Genomic DNA, 19,508 nt, shown 5'->3' with positions numbered 1-19,508 from the left:
TATATAGCAAATACAATCGATTTCTAACAAAGTGAGAAAAAAAATTGACAGGATATATATGAGTGTATCAACACTACACAATGTTCAAAACCTCTTAGTGAAAATTAACTCAAAAGATTTTTCTTTGTATTTAGAACTGAAAAAGTACATTTAGAACTGAAAACTACAAGAGTAACATATAAATGTGGACATACTGAATTTACTCTTTGAATAGCTGAAAGAGAAATAGTTTGCCATTGGTAAACATACATGTATTTTTCATTATGTTTGCAGTGCTAAAGTGAAATATTTATAAGATTATTTTTTGTAGTATCAACTACTACCATCCTATTTAATATTTCATTCAGATCCCTGCATAGATTAAAACAGTACTGAAGTTCAGAGAGCCAGCATGCCACTGTTTCATTATACATTCTGCCACAAAGTACAAATGTCGGCTTACCAACAAGAACCGTGTTCACAGGCAAAACAAGTCTCAGCTCTTAAAACACCTACAGAAAGAAATAAAACTCAAAAATTAGGTAACCATTAAAATGCATGTCAATGCAAATAAAGTGTAGGGAAATTTTAATTCATTCTTAAAATGCCCTGTATTTCCTTGTGGTATTTAATTTCAGTCACAACAGCATTGAAAGTAGCTGGGTCTATGGTAATGGGTTCTTACACTGTGCAAGCTCGAGCAATAAAACACTTTGGAATTACTCTCAGCAAACAGGAAATGTCTGCTTCTTGAGTGCTGTAGCACACAGGGATACTAGAGCATATATATTAAAAAAGCCTTTGCTAGCTAGACTTTTAGGTGGACTTAACCATTTACATGTACTAGTTTTGTAAAGGGCAGTAAACCTGTACTGATAACCAAAGATAACAAACAGCTGGTCTCAGCTTCTTGGCATCTGCCAAAAATGAAATTATTATTCTCTATGTGTAGCTGTAAAAAGTACTGCACATTTTGTCAACTCGAATTTATGCAAGGTTAGAATCATCTAGGAAACCAGAAGTGTATTATAGACAGCTTCACAGCTACCTCTTGAAGGAATACTAAATCCAATTATGCAGAACATCACAGAATTGTTTGTTATTCCTATAGCACTTAGCTCTCATGAAAGCAAAAGTATTTGTTCCTCTTCTAATGGATCAAGAACACTATCATATGTAAGATTCTGTGATAATAAGTTATGACTGGAAAGCTGTTACACAGATTAATTCAGAAGCAACAGAAGAAATACATCTTCTGGTAAAATATGCAGCAATCTAGTCTGTACTTTAGCTATTGAATTAAAAACAAATCCTAAAATGAGAGGAACAACTGCAACTTGGGAGTGTTCCCATTGGGAATATTAATGATTGCTTGGGAGAGAAACATGTAACAATGTCAATTTTTAGTTAATACTGAAGGATATTTTGTTTTCAAAAATGACAACTTAGTTTAGTCTGATTTGAATTATTCCTCAGATGAAGCCAATTGCCATGGGTAAGAGCCCTTACAATTGTCACTGAGTAAGCATTTTAAAACTGGCTCATGGACCACATATTAGCACACATTAGGTTGGTATTACTGAATTAAAGCATGTAAAGAACACATAGTGATCTCTCTCTAATTCCTTGGCTTTTGTTTCCTACCGCCATCTAGAATGGAGAATATTGGATCAGTCATCAAAACTATATTTGCAGCAGTTTGTTTTCTTAAAAGTAGAAAGAATATTTGAGTATCATGATTAAGAATTTTATATGAACATGAAAATGGGATTAAAGTTGAGATTTTTAACACCAAAACATTTCATGGTATTCTATTTTTGATACTTTTTGCATTTCTACAAATCACATAACAGATTGTATATTTGCATCCTTTGAGGCTGTAGCAGAGCACAGAAACCAAGCAGCTGAAGTTCATGCTACCAGGAAGAGCAGCTCAATGGGCAGCAGCCTTGGCCTTTCACAGCTCCTCAGCCATGCAGTCTGTGAACACAGAACCAAAGGGCATTGCCTGGCCCAAGAAGGAGTATTTGATCATATATAAATTAGGTGTATTTGAGTATTTCTATTTGAAAATGCACATGGTTTTGTGCTCCTGTGTTTGTGGGCCATGCTACAGACTTCAATGGCAGTGTAGTGTGCTAGTTTTCCAAGAGATCTAACACTGTAATTAAAATTCTTCTTTCTTGCACAATTTGAGGGTTACTGATTCTCATGGGTCATACCTTTGAAATTTACTTTTCTTCTTTTAAGAACATGTATCTGTGTAAATGTAAGTAATAGGAAAGCAATGACACTCAGGTACAGATGTCTGGCCGGGGGTTGAAGACAGCAGAATGTGCAGAGATGCTGAGATAGAATTTTCACAACTCCTTGGCCACCAGCAATCTGAAATAGCATTATCATATTTATGGAGAGAGACTTTTCACGAGGTCATGTAGTGATAGGACAATGGGAACAGCCTTAAGGTGGAGGAGGATAGGCTGAGATTGGGTGTTAGGAAGGATTTCTTTACTGCAAGAGTGGCGAGGCACTGGAAGGTTGTCCAGAGAGGTTGTGGACTCCCCATCCCTGGAGGTGTTCAAGATCAGGCTGGATGGGGCTCTGTTTAACCCGGTCTAATAGGAGGTTCCCTGCCCTTGGTGGGCAAATTGAAACTAGATGATCTTTAAGGTCCCTTTCAACCCTTCTTCTAGCTTCTTAATATTGTCCAACATTTATATTAAATTCATTCATCCTTTCCCTAGCCTGTATCCTTTCCCACCAGCTCTTCCTTCTCCTCTTCAGTCCGTCTGTAATGGCACTGTTTTCTCCCATGGCTGATTTTTGCCCCCTCTGTGGAGTCCCTAGTCTCCCTCCAGACCTTCTTCACAATTCATGTGCAAAAGTAGCAAGATTTCCCTATATATCTGTTTTAGAAGCACATTTCATCTCTTTGCTTGAACTCTTATTTCCACATACTCCAATATGTGGGCAAGAGAGAGAAACTGTACTTCATTCTACAGACTGATTTCTGTAAATCTGGTACAAAATAGATGAAATATGTATATTGGTATTTATTATTTATGTGGATTGCGATTTGTTGATTTTGATAAAGCAACTTGGGAGTGGCATTTTTAAAGTATCTATTTTGAGTAACAGAGGGAAAGAAAATAGAGTCAAATGGTCCAGAAGCTAATTCCTAGTTGTCCTAGTAACAACTGCTTTTCTTTGTGAACAGCAGGGGTCACTAAAAAGAAGGGTTATAGTGCGTGAAGAGTACAGGGTTTTTTTATTGTTTTTTTTTCCCATAAGATCACTTTTCATATGTTTTCTGTTTTAATCATTATATTAAAGAAAGAAAATTCTTGGTTCTACTTTGCTTGACAGATGACAAACTCCTAATAAAAAAATTATCTCCCTGATTGTGGCCTAAACTATAAATTACCTCTGCCTCTAATAAAAAATAATTTATAATTCTGTTGTCAAATGAGTTACATAAAAACGTATTTTACAAAATATTTTCATTGTGTTGTAAGCTGATGTTGACATATAACACCATGATAGCCAAGACTGAGCAAAGTTATTTCCTTTCTATTTGTTGTGATCATACTGTCATTTTCTCTATTATTTGCTGTTATTGCTGTTATTGGAAGGCAGTAAGACACAATTAGTAATGTGGGAAATAAAAATAAAAATGTCCACCATTTAGAACAAGTCAGCAAGAGAATAATAACAAACAAAACACTTAGATGATTTCTCAGTGTGATTTCACTCAACATAAAATGTAAACAAGTGCATAATTCTGTTCTTAGAAGGATGGGAAGTGCTGACCAGTCAAGGAAAGAAATGGAAGAAAACCCAGTCAAATGCCTTAGCAGGAGGAATCCTATAAGAGATCACACCAGAAAAGATAGGTTGCTTTCTCTGCTTCGTATCTGTTCTGTAAGCTTAGCTTTCAAGGAGTTTTTGTATTTATCTTTGCAGCTGAATGAGTTCAATTTCTCTGAGATTAGGACAGAAGTTTCAGAACAGCAGGTTAATCCTTCCTGCCTTCACGGGCAACTGAGCAAACAGAGCTGTATCAACGTGGCTGAGTGTAGAATTATAATTCTAGAGATTAACGTTGTCTTTCCTGTTTGACCTCCATGTTTCTCTTCTAGGTATGTTTGTATGTATGAATGTATGTGTGCAGTTATTTATTTATTTGTTTCTTTGTTTGTTGTTAACAGCTTCAGTCCAAGGCCCCTGGGAGAGGGCAATCTCACCAAACAAAGTGCCGTATTATATCAAGTGAGTATAAACAGAAATTCATTCCAGCTGTTTGCATTTCTTATTTAAGAGGAGAGTTAGTAATTTTCTTAAATGATTGTAAACTGGCCCTATAGTGTCTAAATGGGAAAGACAAAAAGGAATAAAACCTGAAATACATTTCACAGAAATGTGCTAGTTATCTAGAAAGACAGTAGGATGCACTAATTTGTAAATTGTTTGGGTTTATGATACTGTAAATCGCTTGCAAATGAAGTAAAGCTTTGAAGTACCTGGATTATAGTTTAAATTGTGCTGTTGCCCTCTGTGTGTATGTGTGTCAGGTTTTGCAAAACCAAAAAACCTCAACATTCTGAATTGTAGTTGTGTGATACACTAGAAGGTTTTAACCCCATATATTTGAAATGGTTTATAATAATTTAGTTAGTTAATAATTTTGATCATTTATAATGGTTTTAAATGCACATACTCAATACTGTGAATTCCTTTAGGGACAGTACTTGGTAAAATCCATAGCTGAGGAATGGCAAGGGTCAATTAGTCCCTAATGCTTAATCTTTTTGAGTTTAGTTCCCAAATTAAGCTAGTTTGCTTTAAGAGTTGTGTGTGCACAACAAATGAGAAGAACATGTTTTAAAAATCAAAATTTGGAAATACCTGCTTTTCATGCCCTATGCAGAGCCACCATGCAACACACAAAAAAAGATGGTTAATTACATCTTTTTCTTCTCTTTTGAGTTCTTTACCTGTAGCATGTGCTTTGAAGTACTTATCCTACTTCTGAAGGAAACAGGTGATGCAATACTGGCTATAAACACTGTAGTGCAAGTAACAAAGACATGGGTATGGTTTAATACACCTGTTTCCATGGTTTCTCTTTATACGCCCTAAACACTTTGCAAGCTCAGCTAGTGTCACTGAAGCCATTTGGTTACAGAAGGCTCTTGCAGTGGCACTTCAGTTGCACCTTTCCCAACAGGATGAACTTCTACAGCAGCCTTAGAACAAGTATTTGAGTTATGCATGAAGGAAACTCTGTGGTGCAGTTCAGAGGTTCAGTTATACCTGGCTATGCTGGTTTTCTGTTGCATTAATCTTGTAAGTTTTCTGATGTTTGCATTTGGCTGTGAATAGTGAAACAGTCACAAAGGAACTGGAAAGCTCTATCAAGGAGGGGCAGTCTACCAGAGACAGGCTGGAAAGCAAGTCAGTGCTCTGGCATGTAAGACTCAGTTTATGACACTAACATGAAGGCAAAGCTTCTCCTTTTCTCTTTCACATGGCATCACTTGTCATTATAGGAAGGTGAGTTTGGCAATTCTTAAATTAAGCACAAAATGCACTTCATGCTGTGCTTGGCACCTCTGTGCCACTCACATCCAGTGGCCAGGGGTAACTGGTAAAATGGTCAATGTTGGTCTTGCTTATTCCTTCCTTCTTTTTAGTCTTCTGTTCTGAGTCATTCACAAATTCAAAGAATTATGTTTATTTTGTTCACTTTTAAAACCATTTAAATAGCCATAAAAAAATGTAGCGTTATGCAGCAGATCCTGCCTACTACACCAGTTTGTCACAAATGAGTGATTCAAATTACTGGAAGAATCAGGCAGAGGTATTAACAAGAGCGGGTTTAATATGAATTTATAAAAGTGCATCTTAATAAAGTTCAATGGCAAGGCTCACTCTGATAGTTACTACATTATACAAAGGAAAATCAAATTTATTTTGAATGATTTACCCAGAGATCAAAGAGCCAAAGGGTAAGGAACCTCCCAATGGTCATGAGTTTCAGAGTAGACCCCCTTTCTAAACTCCTGAATGGAGCTTACCTGTGGCTAGGTCCAGACTTAGTCTCAGACTTGAACAATGGTATATGTCTAAAGGAATTAACTATATGAATTTCATTAATATTTATTTAGCATGCTACCTGCCACTTACCAAGAATCCATAAGCAAGGGATCTCTCTGTCTTGGGTAAAGAGGGATTTCTCAGGTAAGGAATCTCAGTCCTTGAGAGGAGCCCCAGCTCCAGGGGAGAGTCACTGCTGTGCAGTGCAGTTGCAGTTTAGAGAAATTGAATTGGACTTATCTAAAGATTAGTTGCTTGTAGAAAGGTCTCTGCCTCAAGGAACAACCTTGAGAGTTGTCCCAGGGCAAGGGGAGGTCACTGCTGTGTGCCCACTGCACAGCAGGGAGAGCTCAGAGGTGGCTCCCTGAGGCTGTCAAAGACATGGGATAAAGTGGTTGGCTTGTAGTCAAATTTAATGCAGGAGGAAGGGTATGCATGAACCTCCTTGTACCCACAGCCTTCTTTGTTCTTTGATAAAAGACCCTGGGAAAAGCCACCTGCTATTCATGCATTACTCACAGTCCGTGTTCCCAGCTCATGTGCATCGATGCTCTCTGGGTCACTCTGCCCCTTTGGGAGTTTCTAGAGGAGTTCTTGGCTACAGCTCAGGTCTATACTTGCTTTGGAGCCTGTACCAAATTACTGATAGTTTGGTTAAGGGGTCAAGTACATCTGTCATACTTTACTAGTTTAATTAAAGTTTTGATTTGGCCACATTTTTATAGAAAAACTTGCCATCCTTGAGATGGTCAAGTTTAATGCAACTTACTGAGCTGATATATCTATTGCCTTCTCCAGCTATCCTCAGTCATTTTTTATTCATTCATTCTCATCAATTGTATTTCATATTTATAAACAACTAAATTGTTTTCTGTACCTTTTTGACTTTTAAAATAAACACACTTTTTTTAATCTTTGATGCATTACTTTCCTATTAGTTGTTAGTTCTCTAAAAGAACTTCATGAAGGCTAAGAAGATACAGGTAGCATTCTCTTCATGTTTACATAATTTTCTTTGTCATCAATGTAGAATATTGCTGTTAGCGCTCTTCATTAACCAGATGGGCTACATATTTTACTGGTTTTCATTTTATCTGCTTTTCCCTTGATGCTTAACTCTTTTATCTCATCACTTCGCCATTTGTGATGATATTGCACTAAATAATCCATAAATCAGGCAGTACTTCATGCTGTCTTCAGCATCAATGTTTATTTATGGTTAGGTACCTTCAAGACCTGTGATTTTCTTGGTTAAAATTTCATTTGTATACAGTTGATTAATCTGTAGCAAGTAGATGCTTCTAAAGCTATTACTTCAATAATTCCCTCTTGAGCTTATTCACACCAGTTGGTTTTGGGTTTTTTTGTTTCAAATTGTATTTGTATAGGCAACGTTGCCATGGACAATATAATTATCTACGGTGTACAACCTGCTTCAGCTGTTCCCAGTGTCTGGCACTGGGTGGTTTCTTGGCCAAGTGTCAGCCTCATGAAAATTGTCTTTCAATGGCCTTGCATCAGCTGCTGGGTTTCCTTCCACCCTTTCATGTGCTTCCCTCTTTATGGAGATGATGAGCTAGACCAGAACTTCAGCCCCGCCTTTCTCTTCCCCAGCAAACTGAGGAATTGTAGATTTTGTGTTCCAGGACAGCAGAAGTATCCCAAGCTGCAGGTGGACGAGGCTGCCAGGGCACTGAGCACTTGCTCATGAGGTGCTACTGAGTTAAAAAAACCCTCTGCTTTGCCTCTGAGGTAAAATATGTAAAATTGCTTGAAAACACATTTTATCCAACCCTTTTTATTTTGATCTTTTGTCTCCTTGATATATTCCTTGTGTCTAGTACAGAATTTAAAGGTTTTATTAGATTACAAAAGGAGAGGACTGTAAAAAAATAGTTTTCGGTTTAATCAGTCCTGTTCTTTGAAGACCTTGATCCTGCTCTTACTGCAGCGCAACCTAGAAAATGGAAAGGAAGAAGCAGGCACAGACTTGTCTGTACTCTTTATTAATGTTTTAGGTATTCATTAGAATTTCTAAATATAAGTTTTAGAAGACAAAACAGGCAATTACTCTACATTAGAAATCTGAAAAGCAAATGGAAAAATGCATACCTCAAAGACTACTGAATATGTGTCAAAAGATTTTTTTAAAAATCTCTAATTCTAAAAAAGGCAGATAATAAAGGTAGGAGGCTGTGGATTTTTACATTGTAATTCAGGTTAGATCACATTTTAGCAGGGCTCACCCCATGATTAAAGGGATCTCAGGGGTGCATGCATGCACATGCATATTCTTATCTTCCAATCGAACAGATAGAGGAGCTGCTCCACAGCAGTGACAGGTAACAAAACCAAGTGTCTAGGTTCCATTTTGCAGCACCAGAAGAAGTACTTGTTCTTGCTGCACAACCCAATCCCTGTGCAGTGTCTGTCCTCCCAGGGCACAAGGGGACATTAAGCAGCTCTGCTCTGAACCATGTTTGTCTCTCTCGTGTGTCTCTTGTCCTCTGCTCTGCAAACTTGTGCATTACTCAGTGTTAGGAGATCTCTGTTGCCTCGGATTAAAGAGGAGGAGTGGGATTGAAGCCTGCAAGATACTTTCTCTCTAAAAACATATTCAGTAGTCCTGCCATCGTGAATGTGTTGAAATCTAGTAGGTGTGACTTCTATATTTGTACTAATCTTTGACATTATTCTTCCTCCGTGTATCCAGCTTGCCGGTTAATAGTGTCTCTCTTCTTACCCTCTTGCTGTGCCCATTCTTTTGAAGGATTTAAAATGCTTCTATAAAAATACAGTAGTCTTTCATCTCAGTGCGGAAACCTTCCAAGTTATTTCCCAGCCAAGCTTATTTTCTTATACAGATTATAGCAGTTCACTGAACTTTGTCCTGCTGAAGACAAAGCTGGATTCTCAGGAGCACAGCTTTGACTCCTTGAGAAGATCCATGTGAGCTTCTCTCTATAAATTAGCTATGGAGTGAGCTAACTCCAAGGACAAGGCATCTCCACTTGCTCACTCTCTTCCACATTTTAGTTTCCTGTGAGAATATTTTATTTGCAATGTATCAGCTTGTGACATACATTTTTTCTAGTTTTAGATCCTTCATTCTTTTCCTGCTTCACAGTGGAGATATAGCCGGCCAGTTTCTATAAACATACTTCTTTGTTGTCTTAATTTTTAATCTCTCTTTCAATTGTTGTTTAACCATGCAGAATTTCAACACAGAAAAAAAAGCTAAAACCCCTGAGTTTTCATTGTAAAAGCAAACAGATTAAAGCCATGATTCTTTTACTTTTGTTCAACTTAGAGACAGGACAAATGAATGTATCTGAATGAAATTCTGCTAAGATAAAAATGAAGAGATGCTGTTCTGAGAAAATCACTCGGGTTAATTGTTTCTTCTGCAGAATGTAGATAAGTACAAAGCACAAAAGGAAGTAGGAAATATCCATCAGACAGAGAAGAGAAATGGAGAACCATAAATCAATAATGTATGATTATGTATATGTAGTGAGTGAAGCTCTGAGCAAGCTGTGAAAACCATGTGTATGGCTGATAGTTAACCTATCCACCAAATTAAAAAAAAAGTATTATTTTGGATTTTTAAAAACATAATTATTATGATTTTTTCCTGTCTTTCAATTCTGAGCTCTACACAGGAAAATTGAAACTATTGTGAAGGAAAGAAAAAGTATAATACTTTTCAGTTTGCCTTTATGTGATGTAAATTCTCATGCTGTCTGGCATAAAATTCTAAATGATATTTTTTAGAGGTTTGTCCAAGAGCAGAGATTTTCTTTATGATTTGCAGGGTTGTGAAGCCTTGGTTCCAAAACTTGTCACAAAAATTTAAACTCAGAGTGTAAATAAATGAGAAATCTTGAGCCTTTAACTACCTTTATAATGAAAGCAGAGGTTATAAACAGATGTGTTCCTGCTGACTGAGCGAGAGCACTCAAGGAAGAGATCGTGGGTCTGCTCCTCGTTACCATCTGTCAGCAGGGAGTTACTGCCCTCACATCAGAAGCAACTGAAGGAGATTAAATTTGTTTTTAAATGAATTATAAGTACTCTGCAGCAATTTTAGTGTATCCGAGCTGGTGTGGGGGCTGAGGACAGGGCTGTAGTCTCTGGTTTGGGGCAGTGAGTGAGGGGAAGCCTGTGCCTGCCCTCCATAAACACAGTGACTGATGTTGCCTTCCTTGGTGCCTGCACTGCACCTGGTCCTCTTGATGGGACACTGCTCATAGTAAAAGTGGACAGTAAAGCTCTTAAGCTTTATTTCCAAATTCATTCAGTTCAAATGTTCATGAGGAGTATATGGTGTTAAGCATTACAGAGGGGTTAAACACTGCAAGGATAATATTCTGCCGGTTCAATCTTAAAATGTGTTATGCAGGTAATGAGCTGGGTAAGAATTTTAGATGGAATCTGACTTTCCTATTTTCCTAATTAAAGGGGACATATCAACATTTTAAATCTTTTAAATCCAGCTAGTCATTGCTTTTCAGCTCTGGGACTAGGAGATTAATATATGAACTGTTTTTATAGGCAATAGTGTGAAAAAGTAAACTTTTGTTACTGAACAAGAAGTTCATGTATTTGTAGTGTAGTAGAATATAATTACATAACCTTAAATATTTTACTTTTATTGTAGCTGAAGTTGTTACATTTATTGTAAGCTAAATGTGATTTTTTGCTTGAATTTTACTTCATTTCTATTAGCTTCTTTTTACTCCAGTTGTTAAATGTAGCCTAGCTACACTTAACAACTGAAGTAAATGAATGAAAAATTACATAACCAATATAAGCTTTACAAAGTTGAGTGACATCTATACAATATGGTCCTATTTTATAGAGTATATGCCAAATCTTCCATTAAAAAGTAGATTTTACAGCTGCTCCTGATAGCTAAGATGTATTGCCATCTACTCAAAGCCCATCTTTTAAACAGTGTGCTTAATAAGCAGGACTCTAAAATAAGAATTATGTTTGATTTCAATTGGAATGCTTTGAACTTGAAAAGATTAGACACATTAAGGAAAAAAATAGAAAGATTTGCCTGTCAGAATTTTCTTTTTTTTTAAAGATCAATTACATACTTAATTTAGATGACAGACAAAGAGGAGACAACTTCTGACAACTGTCCAATGTAATATTCAAGGAAATGGGGAATAATATCTCCGATTCCTTACATATTAGAGTTATATCAAGAAGTCTCATACTTTCTTTTATTCCTCCAAAGACTTATAGCTTCTCCAAAGCAGCACTTGTCACATCCATTGCCTGCATTGTCCTTGGTCCAGTGTCCCTTCTAATGCAGCCAGCTCCACAAACAAGACGATTTCTGCATTTCACACAAGAAAAATTCCATCTATATAATAAGGGACTCAGCGTTAAATTGATCCTGCTTCAGCTACTGTGCCTTTTTTTGTCTTCTTTGTGATCTTGTCAGTCTAAAATATGGCAGGAGTGTAATTACTAATTGTGCTTTAAGAAAGGCCTCAATACCAGTGAGAAAGCAGTGGGTATGGCCAGGTACAATTTACATTTCCAGCTCTATTTGCTGTGGATGCACAGCTTTGGTGGACAGGAACATTCTCATGTTGGCACCTGAGGCCATGCACTAGCCCAGAGCAGACTGAGTGCAATAATCAGCCACACCAGCTGGGCTCTTTCTGTTTCCCTAAGTGGCCTGTCTGTCAGGGCAAGGTCAGGTGTTTTCCTGGATTCTTTTTCAAAATTAATTCATGGATCCTGCTGAACTGCTCTTGAATCTATTCTTTCTCTGACCTTCCAAGATGCCAGTTCTTCTGCTGACTGCAATAAGTTCGTATTTTTCAGAATATTCTCCACCTGTCTTTACAAACACTTCTTGCCATGAGAAATTTTACTTACTGAATCATTATGGATTATTTGGCCCATTTTTCTCCTAATGGATGCCTTTCAGTGATTTTTTCTTTCTTCTTGTCAAGTAATAGCTAAAATCAGTTATGTTTCACACATCAGTTCTGTGATGTCCTTATCTTTAGACCTTAAATCTTGAGAATTAGTTTGTGCAGTTGTACATTTAGAAGCTACAGATTCTAAGGGACACATAAAATGAATTAATTGAGAACTGTGTAAATGTCAGTAAGGTTGCAGTTAGACTTAAGGAAATATTCTAACAAATAGGTTAAGAATGACCAAATCACTTATATTAATTTTGCTTATTTCTCGTTTTCTGTTTTAAAAGCTGAATTTTATGAGATAAATTATAGTTTCAAATATGATCTTTAGGTTTGGCAGCCTCCTGCATGCTAATTATTTGTTTTGAATTTCAAATATTCATCAGATAAACTTGCATATTAGGAAATATCTGGCTAGATAGTTTAAGAAAAACAAACCATAAAAAAATGCATCACATCTCTGAATGAATTGCTTTTCTTAAAAATAATTTTTGTAACACAAGCATTCATGACATTGCATTTGCCGTGGCAATTGAGCTCAGAAAATGAGACTATGGTACAACACAAGCAGCACCCTTTATATAATGAGCCTAGCAGGGTCACTGAGTGATATCTACAGCCTACAGAGTAGAATAGTGAGTAGAGGTCAAACTTTGCTCCTTATCACCTACCCACTCTGTGTGTCAAAGTCCTCCCTTCTCTTTTTCAGCAAGACCAAAATCTGTTAGCATAAATGCCATATGTAGGTGCTAGTTTGAGAGCTTGAGGGGGCCACAAACTCAATGCAGCAATAAATTACTGAGAATTAAGGTTGCTGCAAATATGTGCAAAGTTGTTGGTATGAGTTTTTTTCTTCACTTATGTGCTTCACACTTTATAATGTGAACTTATGCAGTATTATGTTAATGAAATTTAATGGTCAATTGAGTTGTGGGGTTTAACATTAAAATGTTTATGCAGTAAATAAAGGTTTTTTAAAGAAATCTAAATATTTTAAACAATGATAATACAGTGTCATTCAGATATTTTATATTTATCTAGATGTCTGCTAGGAAAGTTTTCATTATTTCAATCTGTAAGTATTAGATATCTGACTAGTAAATAACCCAGATTGCCTTTTGAATTTTATTATATACTTGTCTCCTAGTTTTCTTTATCAAGATGTCTTTTCTATTCACTACCACAGAGCTAATACACGAGTAGAGGGACGAAGACACATTTTTCTGAGCTTCATTTTCCAACAAATTTAACTCAATCTTTTTTTCTTAAAAGCTGCATTATTGGAGAAAATGTTGTAAAACTTTTAATGCTTGAGGGTTATGACACTCTGCATGAAGCATACTAAGAAAAGTTGTTAGAAAGAAATGTTACAGGCATGGAATTAAAATGTAAAGAGTAGCTAGAAAATGACTGTTTGGCATGGGAAAAGATAATTTCATACAAACACCTCAACTATATAAGCAACATGGAGCATCATGATAAGATTTTAGTCATAACCCAAAGCTCTTCTAATTGAGACAGGGGTGTTATACTTCGTTAATGATTAAGAGACACTTTTGTCGCAGGAACTTGCTCATATACATCTCAAGGAGATGTTTGCTAAAGGGTATGTGGTCATACAAATGTATTCACCTGAAAATATGGAATAAAGATATATGAGGAAGATAAATAAAAAGAAATTCAATTTCAATTGAACAAAAATACCAAAATACTAAATATACTGAAATACTAACATAATTTTTATTTCCAAGTACTGTTTTCCAATCTGTCATTCACCATCCTGTAGGATCTCGTAGCAAAGGGATACACAATTTAACATTGTAAAGAACGTGACAAAAAGTGAACAGATTCTGCTGCACACTGAAACACTGAAAAACTGCACCTTCATTAGAAAATCAGAAGCTGCATATGTCCTCCCAGATCAGTGATTTTTATCTACTATTTCATCTTCAATTTAAGTCTGCTTAATTGGTTTTAACTTAAGGACTCCATCAATGGCAATGTTCTTAGTTGACCTTAACTATGCACCTTTTTTGAAAACATAGAAAAAAAAGTGAGAGCAATTGCAAATGTTGCTGGATGCAACAGCAGTAGCTGCAATAAACAGGATACAGCTGTAAAGACTGGATATGTCCCTAAGGAAACTAGTGTGTAATTTAGTTTCAGATATAAACATAGAATAACAATATGAAACAAACTCAAAGGTGAATATTCCCTCAATGAAGGGTTCACTTGAACGTCTAAAAATGCAAATTTGATAGGAATTTTAAGGTTAAAAAGTAGATTATGTGCACATATATGCATTCTGTTACTCCTGGGACTCCCTCTGCCCAAACAGTTAAGGAACAATTTGAAAAGTGTTTAAAGCAAAATGCTCATCAGTGAGGATGATTTTTTAATCCAGTTTGCTGAGAATCCCTGGAATGTATCAATCATGTACTACGTTTGATAAATATGAATAAACAGCTAAACTCAGAGAAGTTCTGAAGAAGCCTACATTTGTGGTAGTTTTTCTTACATCTTGATTACAGTGTTGCATGTCATTAATTTGCATTTACTTCTGTGCTTGAAAGCATCCTCTGCTTCCATTTTATCACCAGCTCCAGTCATATTGCAGTTGTCAATTTTACTGAGCAGATTTTGTTAGTAAATGAGAAGTTCCAATGTGAAATACTTTTGTGTATATTAATCAGCTTTTAGCTATTGCATGATGTGCAATTACTTTTTTGCTGTGTTTTGCTGTGTTTTGCTGATCTTTGACTATAAAAACATAGTCATTGAATATTAAAGTTTGCTTTCATGCCTCAGGGTTGATATTCAATGCGTCTTCTGTAAGACAGTGTTAGTTCAGGTTAATTTAAAAAATCATTCTGAAACTTTACACAGTTTAAAACATAAAGCTAATCTCTGTAGGTGAACTATCATTCAGAGATATTAACAATCAAACCTATAGGCTTTGATTTTGTTTTTTTAATATAAACCCCACAATGGTGGTTTTAGTCAGTATAGAGGGCTTGCATTTATAATTCAAAAACTGCCGTATGTTTCATAATTGACTTTGTGGAAAAGCACAAAGGAAAAGCTGGCTCTAAGTGACAGACATATTCTGTACTTTCAGAGGTAACAGAAATGCACATTAGCTCTAAATTTTGTTTGGATTCAGATTATATAAACTTCTTGAGGTAGCCCTAAACTAAAATTATAACAGGTACAAATCTGAATAATCTTCTATTTCAATATGTTTGGACTTTGGTTTTGGGGGGGGGTTGGGGGGTTTGTTTGTTTGTTTATTTGTTTGTTTGTTTATGTGGGGTTTTTGTTCATTTGTGGGGTTGTTTTGGTTTGTGGTTTTTTGGGAGGTTTTTGTTTGGGTTTGGGGGAAGTTTTGGGGTTTTGGGTTTGGTTTTCTTCAGGTTTCTTCTTTTGTGAACACTATAAAAAGAAGGACTACTCAACCAATGATAAACCATATGGTCTGTCCCCAACAAAGGAAAGCATATTCATCAAGCTTCTGCCATAGTACTGTGCAGCAGTAGGAATTTAGAGAAAAGCATTTGTCATAGTGAGGGAAATAGGATTGAAAAGCACTATTTGTCTGAAAGAGAAAAGGCTTGTTTGCAAGAAGTTTTTTTTAAGTAATAGCAAGTTACAGATAGTCTATTTCACAAGAAATTAGAAAAATGACACCTGGGACATCAAGTAGCTGGATATTAGAGAGCAAGTCTATTTGCTTAACTTCTTCAGTCCCTAAGACATTAGGAGCATAAGAAAACGACTTGTTTAGGACTTTTTAGATTTCTAGTGATGTATTTTCTTTAAAGCTTATCTGCTCCTTCTTTCCTTACATGGAAGTTTCTCTTCAGGACTGCCCTTGATAAAACAAAACAAATCTTTTCTCTGACACTGTTCAATATGCAGAGCATTGCCCTCCTTCTTCTTGGAATTTGTGTCTTTTTCCAGTTCATGTTTTTGTTTCCTGCCCAGTTATTTCTAGCTTCTGTTCAATTTTCTCCTTAAAACAGCTCTTAATAAGGTCACTAACAATTTCCTGCCGTCCAGTTCCAAGAATCTTTTCAGTGTTCACTTTCTTCTAGTTCATTCCACCACTTTCAACGAGCCATCTTGCTGCTGTCCTTTCATGCCTTCTCTTGGCTTGCTGTCAGGCTTTCCCTTGTAATAATTTACTGTTTGCTTCTTCTGTATCTTCTTTCTTATCCTCCCTTTGCAGAGCCAGCCCTCCCACTGGAAACTCTGCCTCCAGTCTACCACCCTCTTTATTCTACTTTTCACCTCTCCTTTCAGAGTTTTGTTTAATTTAGTTATGCTGATGACTTCTAAATTTGTTCATTACAGTTTTCTTTCCTGTTTATAGCACTTGCCATTAGATAGTTATTAAGTTCCAAGCTCAAAATAGATGTTTTCTCTCAAACACCAGTGTTTCTCTGTTGACATTTCTATTATTTTACACAATGTTTTGCTGCCTCTGTTGGCTATGCACTTTATGCCTACTTATACATTTAGTGTTGCTTGTCCTTAAGATAATTTATCTGCTTTTCCAACCCAAACAACTATATTTTTTTTCTGATTCTCTTCTTCTCAGAGATTTTTACTTGGTACTCAGTCACTCTGATTAGCAGTAATCTAATTCAGCCTCAGCCATTATTGCCTCATTAAAAGATGCTGTGTTCACCGTATTAACAATAGTCATAAAATGAATTGCAACAGCTCAAAAACTTTTATTGCACAGAATAGGAAATATATGAGAAGAACTTAGAAGTTGTTGGAGGCACTGTTACTCCTTCCATCATCTAATTCCAGGTTACAGCTTGGAGCATCTTTATTGCTCAGTTAAATACCACTGGATGTCTCACTGTACCTCTGCACAAAAGGCAGATACTTTCTGCATTCTACCCATTCACATGGATTAACAGAGAATTTAGGGAACAAAAATATTTCTTTCTTATCCAGATGTCCAATCTGTCTTGAAGAAGACTGAGGTGATGTTGATCCCTAGAAGCCTCCATGCAAGCAGGCTGCATTAAGTTAAACCCCTTGACTACTTTGTCTGTCAGTGCTGGCAAGGGCTGACATTGTCAGAAATATCACTTTCTTATCTGAAGAATGAACTGTAAAAATCTAATTGTCTTGGTAATGGTGTTTAGTAACAATTTTCTGTGGGGAAGTTCTCTCAGATTATTTTCTCTATTTCAGATTAATTCCATAAATTCTAAACCTTTGTGCATTGGGAAGCTACCAAACTTTAATTTACAAGTGTCACTTTGTTAACACAGATCAGTTCCATATTTCTAAACTACTGTTTGCTCCTGGCTCCCTCTGAATTCCAGTTAGATGCAAAGGTTTTTCCTACTGAGTAGAAGAGAGCCTTGTCCCTTTCTGTTTTGAGATAATATATCATAGAGCAAGGTCCTGCAGAAGTATGGATGCTCTCAAGAGCAGCTGGCTGCCTCATGGCTGTGCATCCCACCAGGTACAGCTGCATTCAGCAGCAGCACAGAGCATTATCTGCAAAAATTAGAGTCAATAGCATTTTCAACATCAAGCCCTTCTCTGAACAACCCTACGTGAAGAGTGGGTGCTTGCTGAAGCAGATCTTTGGTGGCAGCGAGGTTCAGAGGTCACCCAGTCACCTCTGCACAAACCTAACAGCAAGAGCAAAACAAGCTCTGAGTTAACGAATCACGGGCAGAAAAACTTACAATCAGACTTGATAGACTCAACAATTCTCAGTCAAATCTATACCTTTTGCTGTATTTCTCTTTAGTACAATACCATGAAATACCAGCCATCTTTAGAGCAGAGCTGTATTTCGGTACAGAGGCTTGCACAATAGCCAACAATTCAAGGGCAAAATTGGCCAGGCCATTTTAAAACATTACTGGAGTATACCAATAGACTCAGAATGGATTTCATACTGGTCATGCTGGAAGAAAGTTCAGCTACTCATTAAACCATAGTTTATCATGAATGAGAATTTAGTAAAATATTTTAGCAGCTATTCATCCTCACATCAGTCGCACTTCCAGCAATCTCACAGTGAACCAGAGATGTAGCATAAAGACAAATCAAGTCCTTCACCAGCTCAGCTCTTCACAAGAGAAGGCAAGTTTCCTTTCTATTAATGCAGGATGCAACACAATGGATCTCAACTCTAAATTAGATTCTCTAAGCAGTGCTACAATGGGGATATTTAATAATAACAATTAGTCTGTATAATGTACCCTCAGCAGCTGTCTGTGATGCTTTTCATTGCAGTATGCTTTCCTCATTGCAGTCAGTACTACTGACATGCTGTTCGTAGCATAGCATCTACTTTATATGCTCAGACATTGCCCCAAAATTAGAAATGGTAGTTACAACTTTTTTCCCTTCTCATGAGAGATGTATGCTCATGATTTGCAAGGGCTTGGTGCATGAAAAAAGAGATTACTATTACTATCTATGCTAATTTTTTTTAAACATCATCTACTTCTCTCAGCACTTCACAATTAACAAGTCACAGCAATACCCCACTAACTTAAACCAGAATCATATCCCAGCACCCACTCAATTTATTTTTGTTTTTAAATTCTTAAAAAATACAAAATCTATTTTCCAAATCCTAACTGCTTTTCTGAGCTGGTATTTAGCTGATTTTTCTTTCCTGGCAGCATTGGCTCTTGCATTTCCCCTTTGCTGGAATCAGTGCTCCTTTAGCATGGCTCAGTCACAGTTCTAAGCTCTGTTGTACTTTTTACTATACTGTCAGTCTCAGAAACCTCTTTATTCCACCTTGCTATTAAAAGGAGAGCCTGCTTTCAACTTCAAGTCAAGCTACAGTTGTATTTTTCTAAAGCTTCCTTTGGAAAAAAAAAATTAGAACAAAGTCCCCATCAGCGGTAATTAATTTTGACAGTGTGGGCTTTGTAGCAATTCACAAACCTGTACTTTGTGCATCAGCATTCCTTATTATTCTAATTAAAGTGGAACATTGTGCCCTCACCAGTCATTAATGGGTTTTCATTTTGTAAATGACATTTGCAAAAGTTAAAACGGGCAGTTCATATGAAGTCCACAGGCAAAAGCGTTAAAATTAGCATCACCATAGCAACAGTCTTCCATCATTAGTATTCAGGGCAACAGCAAATGTTTTGTTGTGCTTTTGTTTCTGAAAAAAGATTTTTCTTCACTTGTCATTCATGAATAGAAAAGGCTAAAACCCATATATTAAAGGTAAAATTATATTTATTTTGATGTTACTGTTCTAGAATTTCCAAATTTTTTCAAGGTATTTATTTTTCAGGGCAGAGGTTGAATTTCACAATCTCTACAGCTGTGTATGTCTAACCTCCTGAGTGACATTTATCCCTTTGCCAGCCTGCTGCTCAATGGTACAGTTTCATTTAAAGTCTGTGACTTCTACTCAAGAATTTGTACCAAGTAGCAGATTCTGCTGAGAATCTGTAAAAGATGCATGCACAACAA

The 19,508-nt window shown here is 36.5% G+C and overlaps 1 protein-coding gene across 17 annotated transcripts in view; it reads left to right on the top strand.

Annotated features, from left to right (window-relative positions):
- DMD (dystrophin) overlaps window positions 1–19,508 on the top strand; it is a 1,142,416-nt gene that overhangs the window by 1,023,129 nt on the left and 99,779 nt on the right. For all 17 annotated transcript variants that reach the window (XM_088160350.1, XM_088160356.1, XM_088160354.1 and 14 more), the window contains one exon: window positions 4,188–4,248. In XM_088160350.1, the coding sequence (XP_088016476.1) occupies window positions 4,188–4,248 (61 nt within the window). The remainder of the gene's footprint in view (window positions 1–4,187; window positions 4,249–19,508) is intronic.

This window comes from Sturnus vulgaris, chromosome 2 (assembly GCF_052056855.1).
Source record: "Sturnus vulgaris isolate bStuVul1 chromosome 2, bStuVul1.hap1, whole genome shotgun sequence".
In the NCBI taxonomy this organism is placed as follows: Eukaryota; Metazoa; Chordata; class Aves; order Passeriformes; family Sturnidae; genus Sturnus; species Sturnus vulgaris.
The sequence above is the reverse complement of the archived record's forward strand: the minus strand, read 5'-3'. Positions and strand labels throughout refer to the sequence as shown.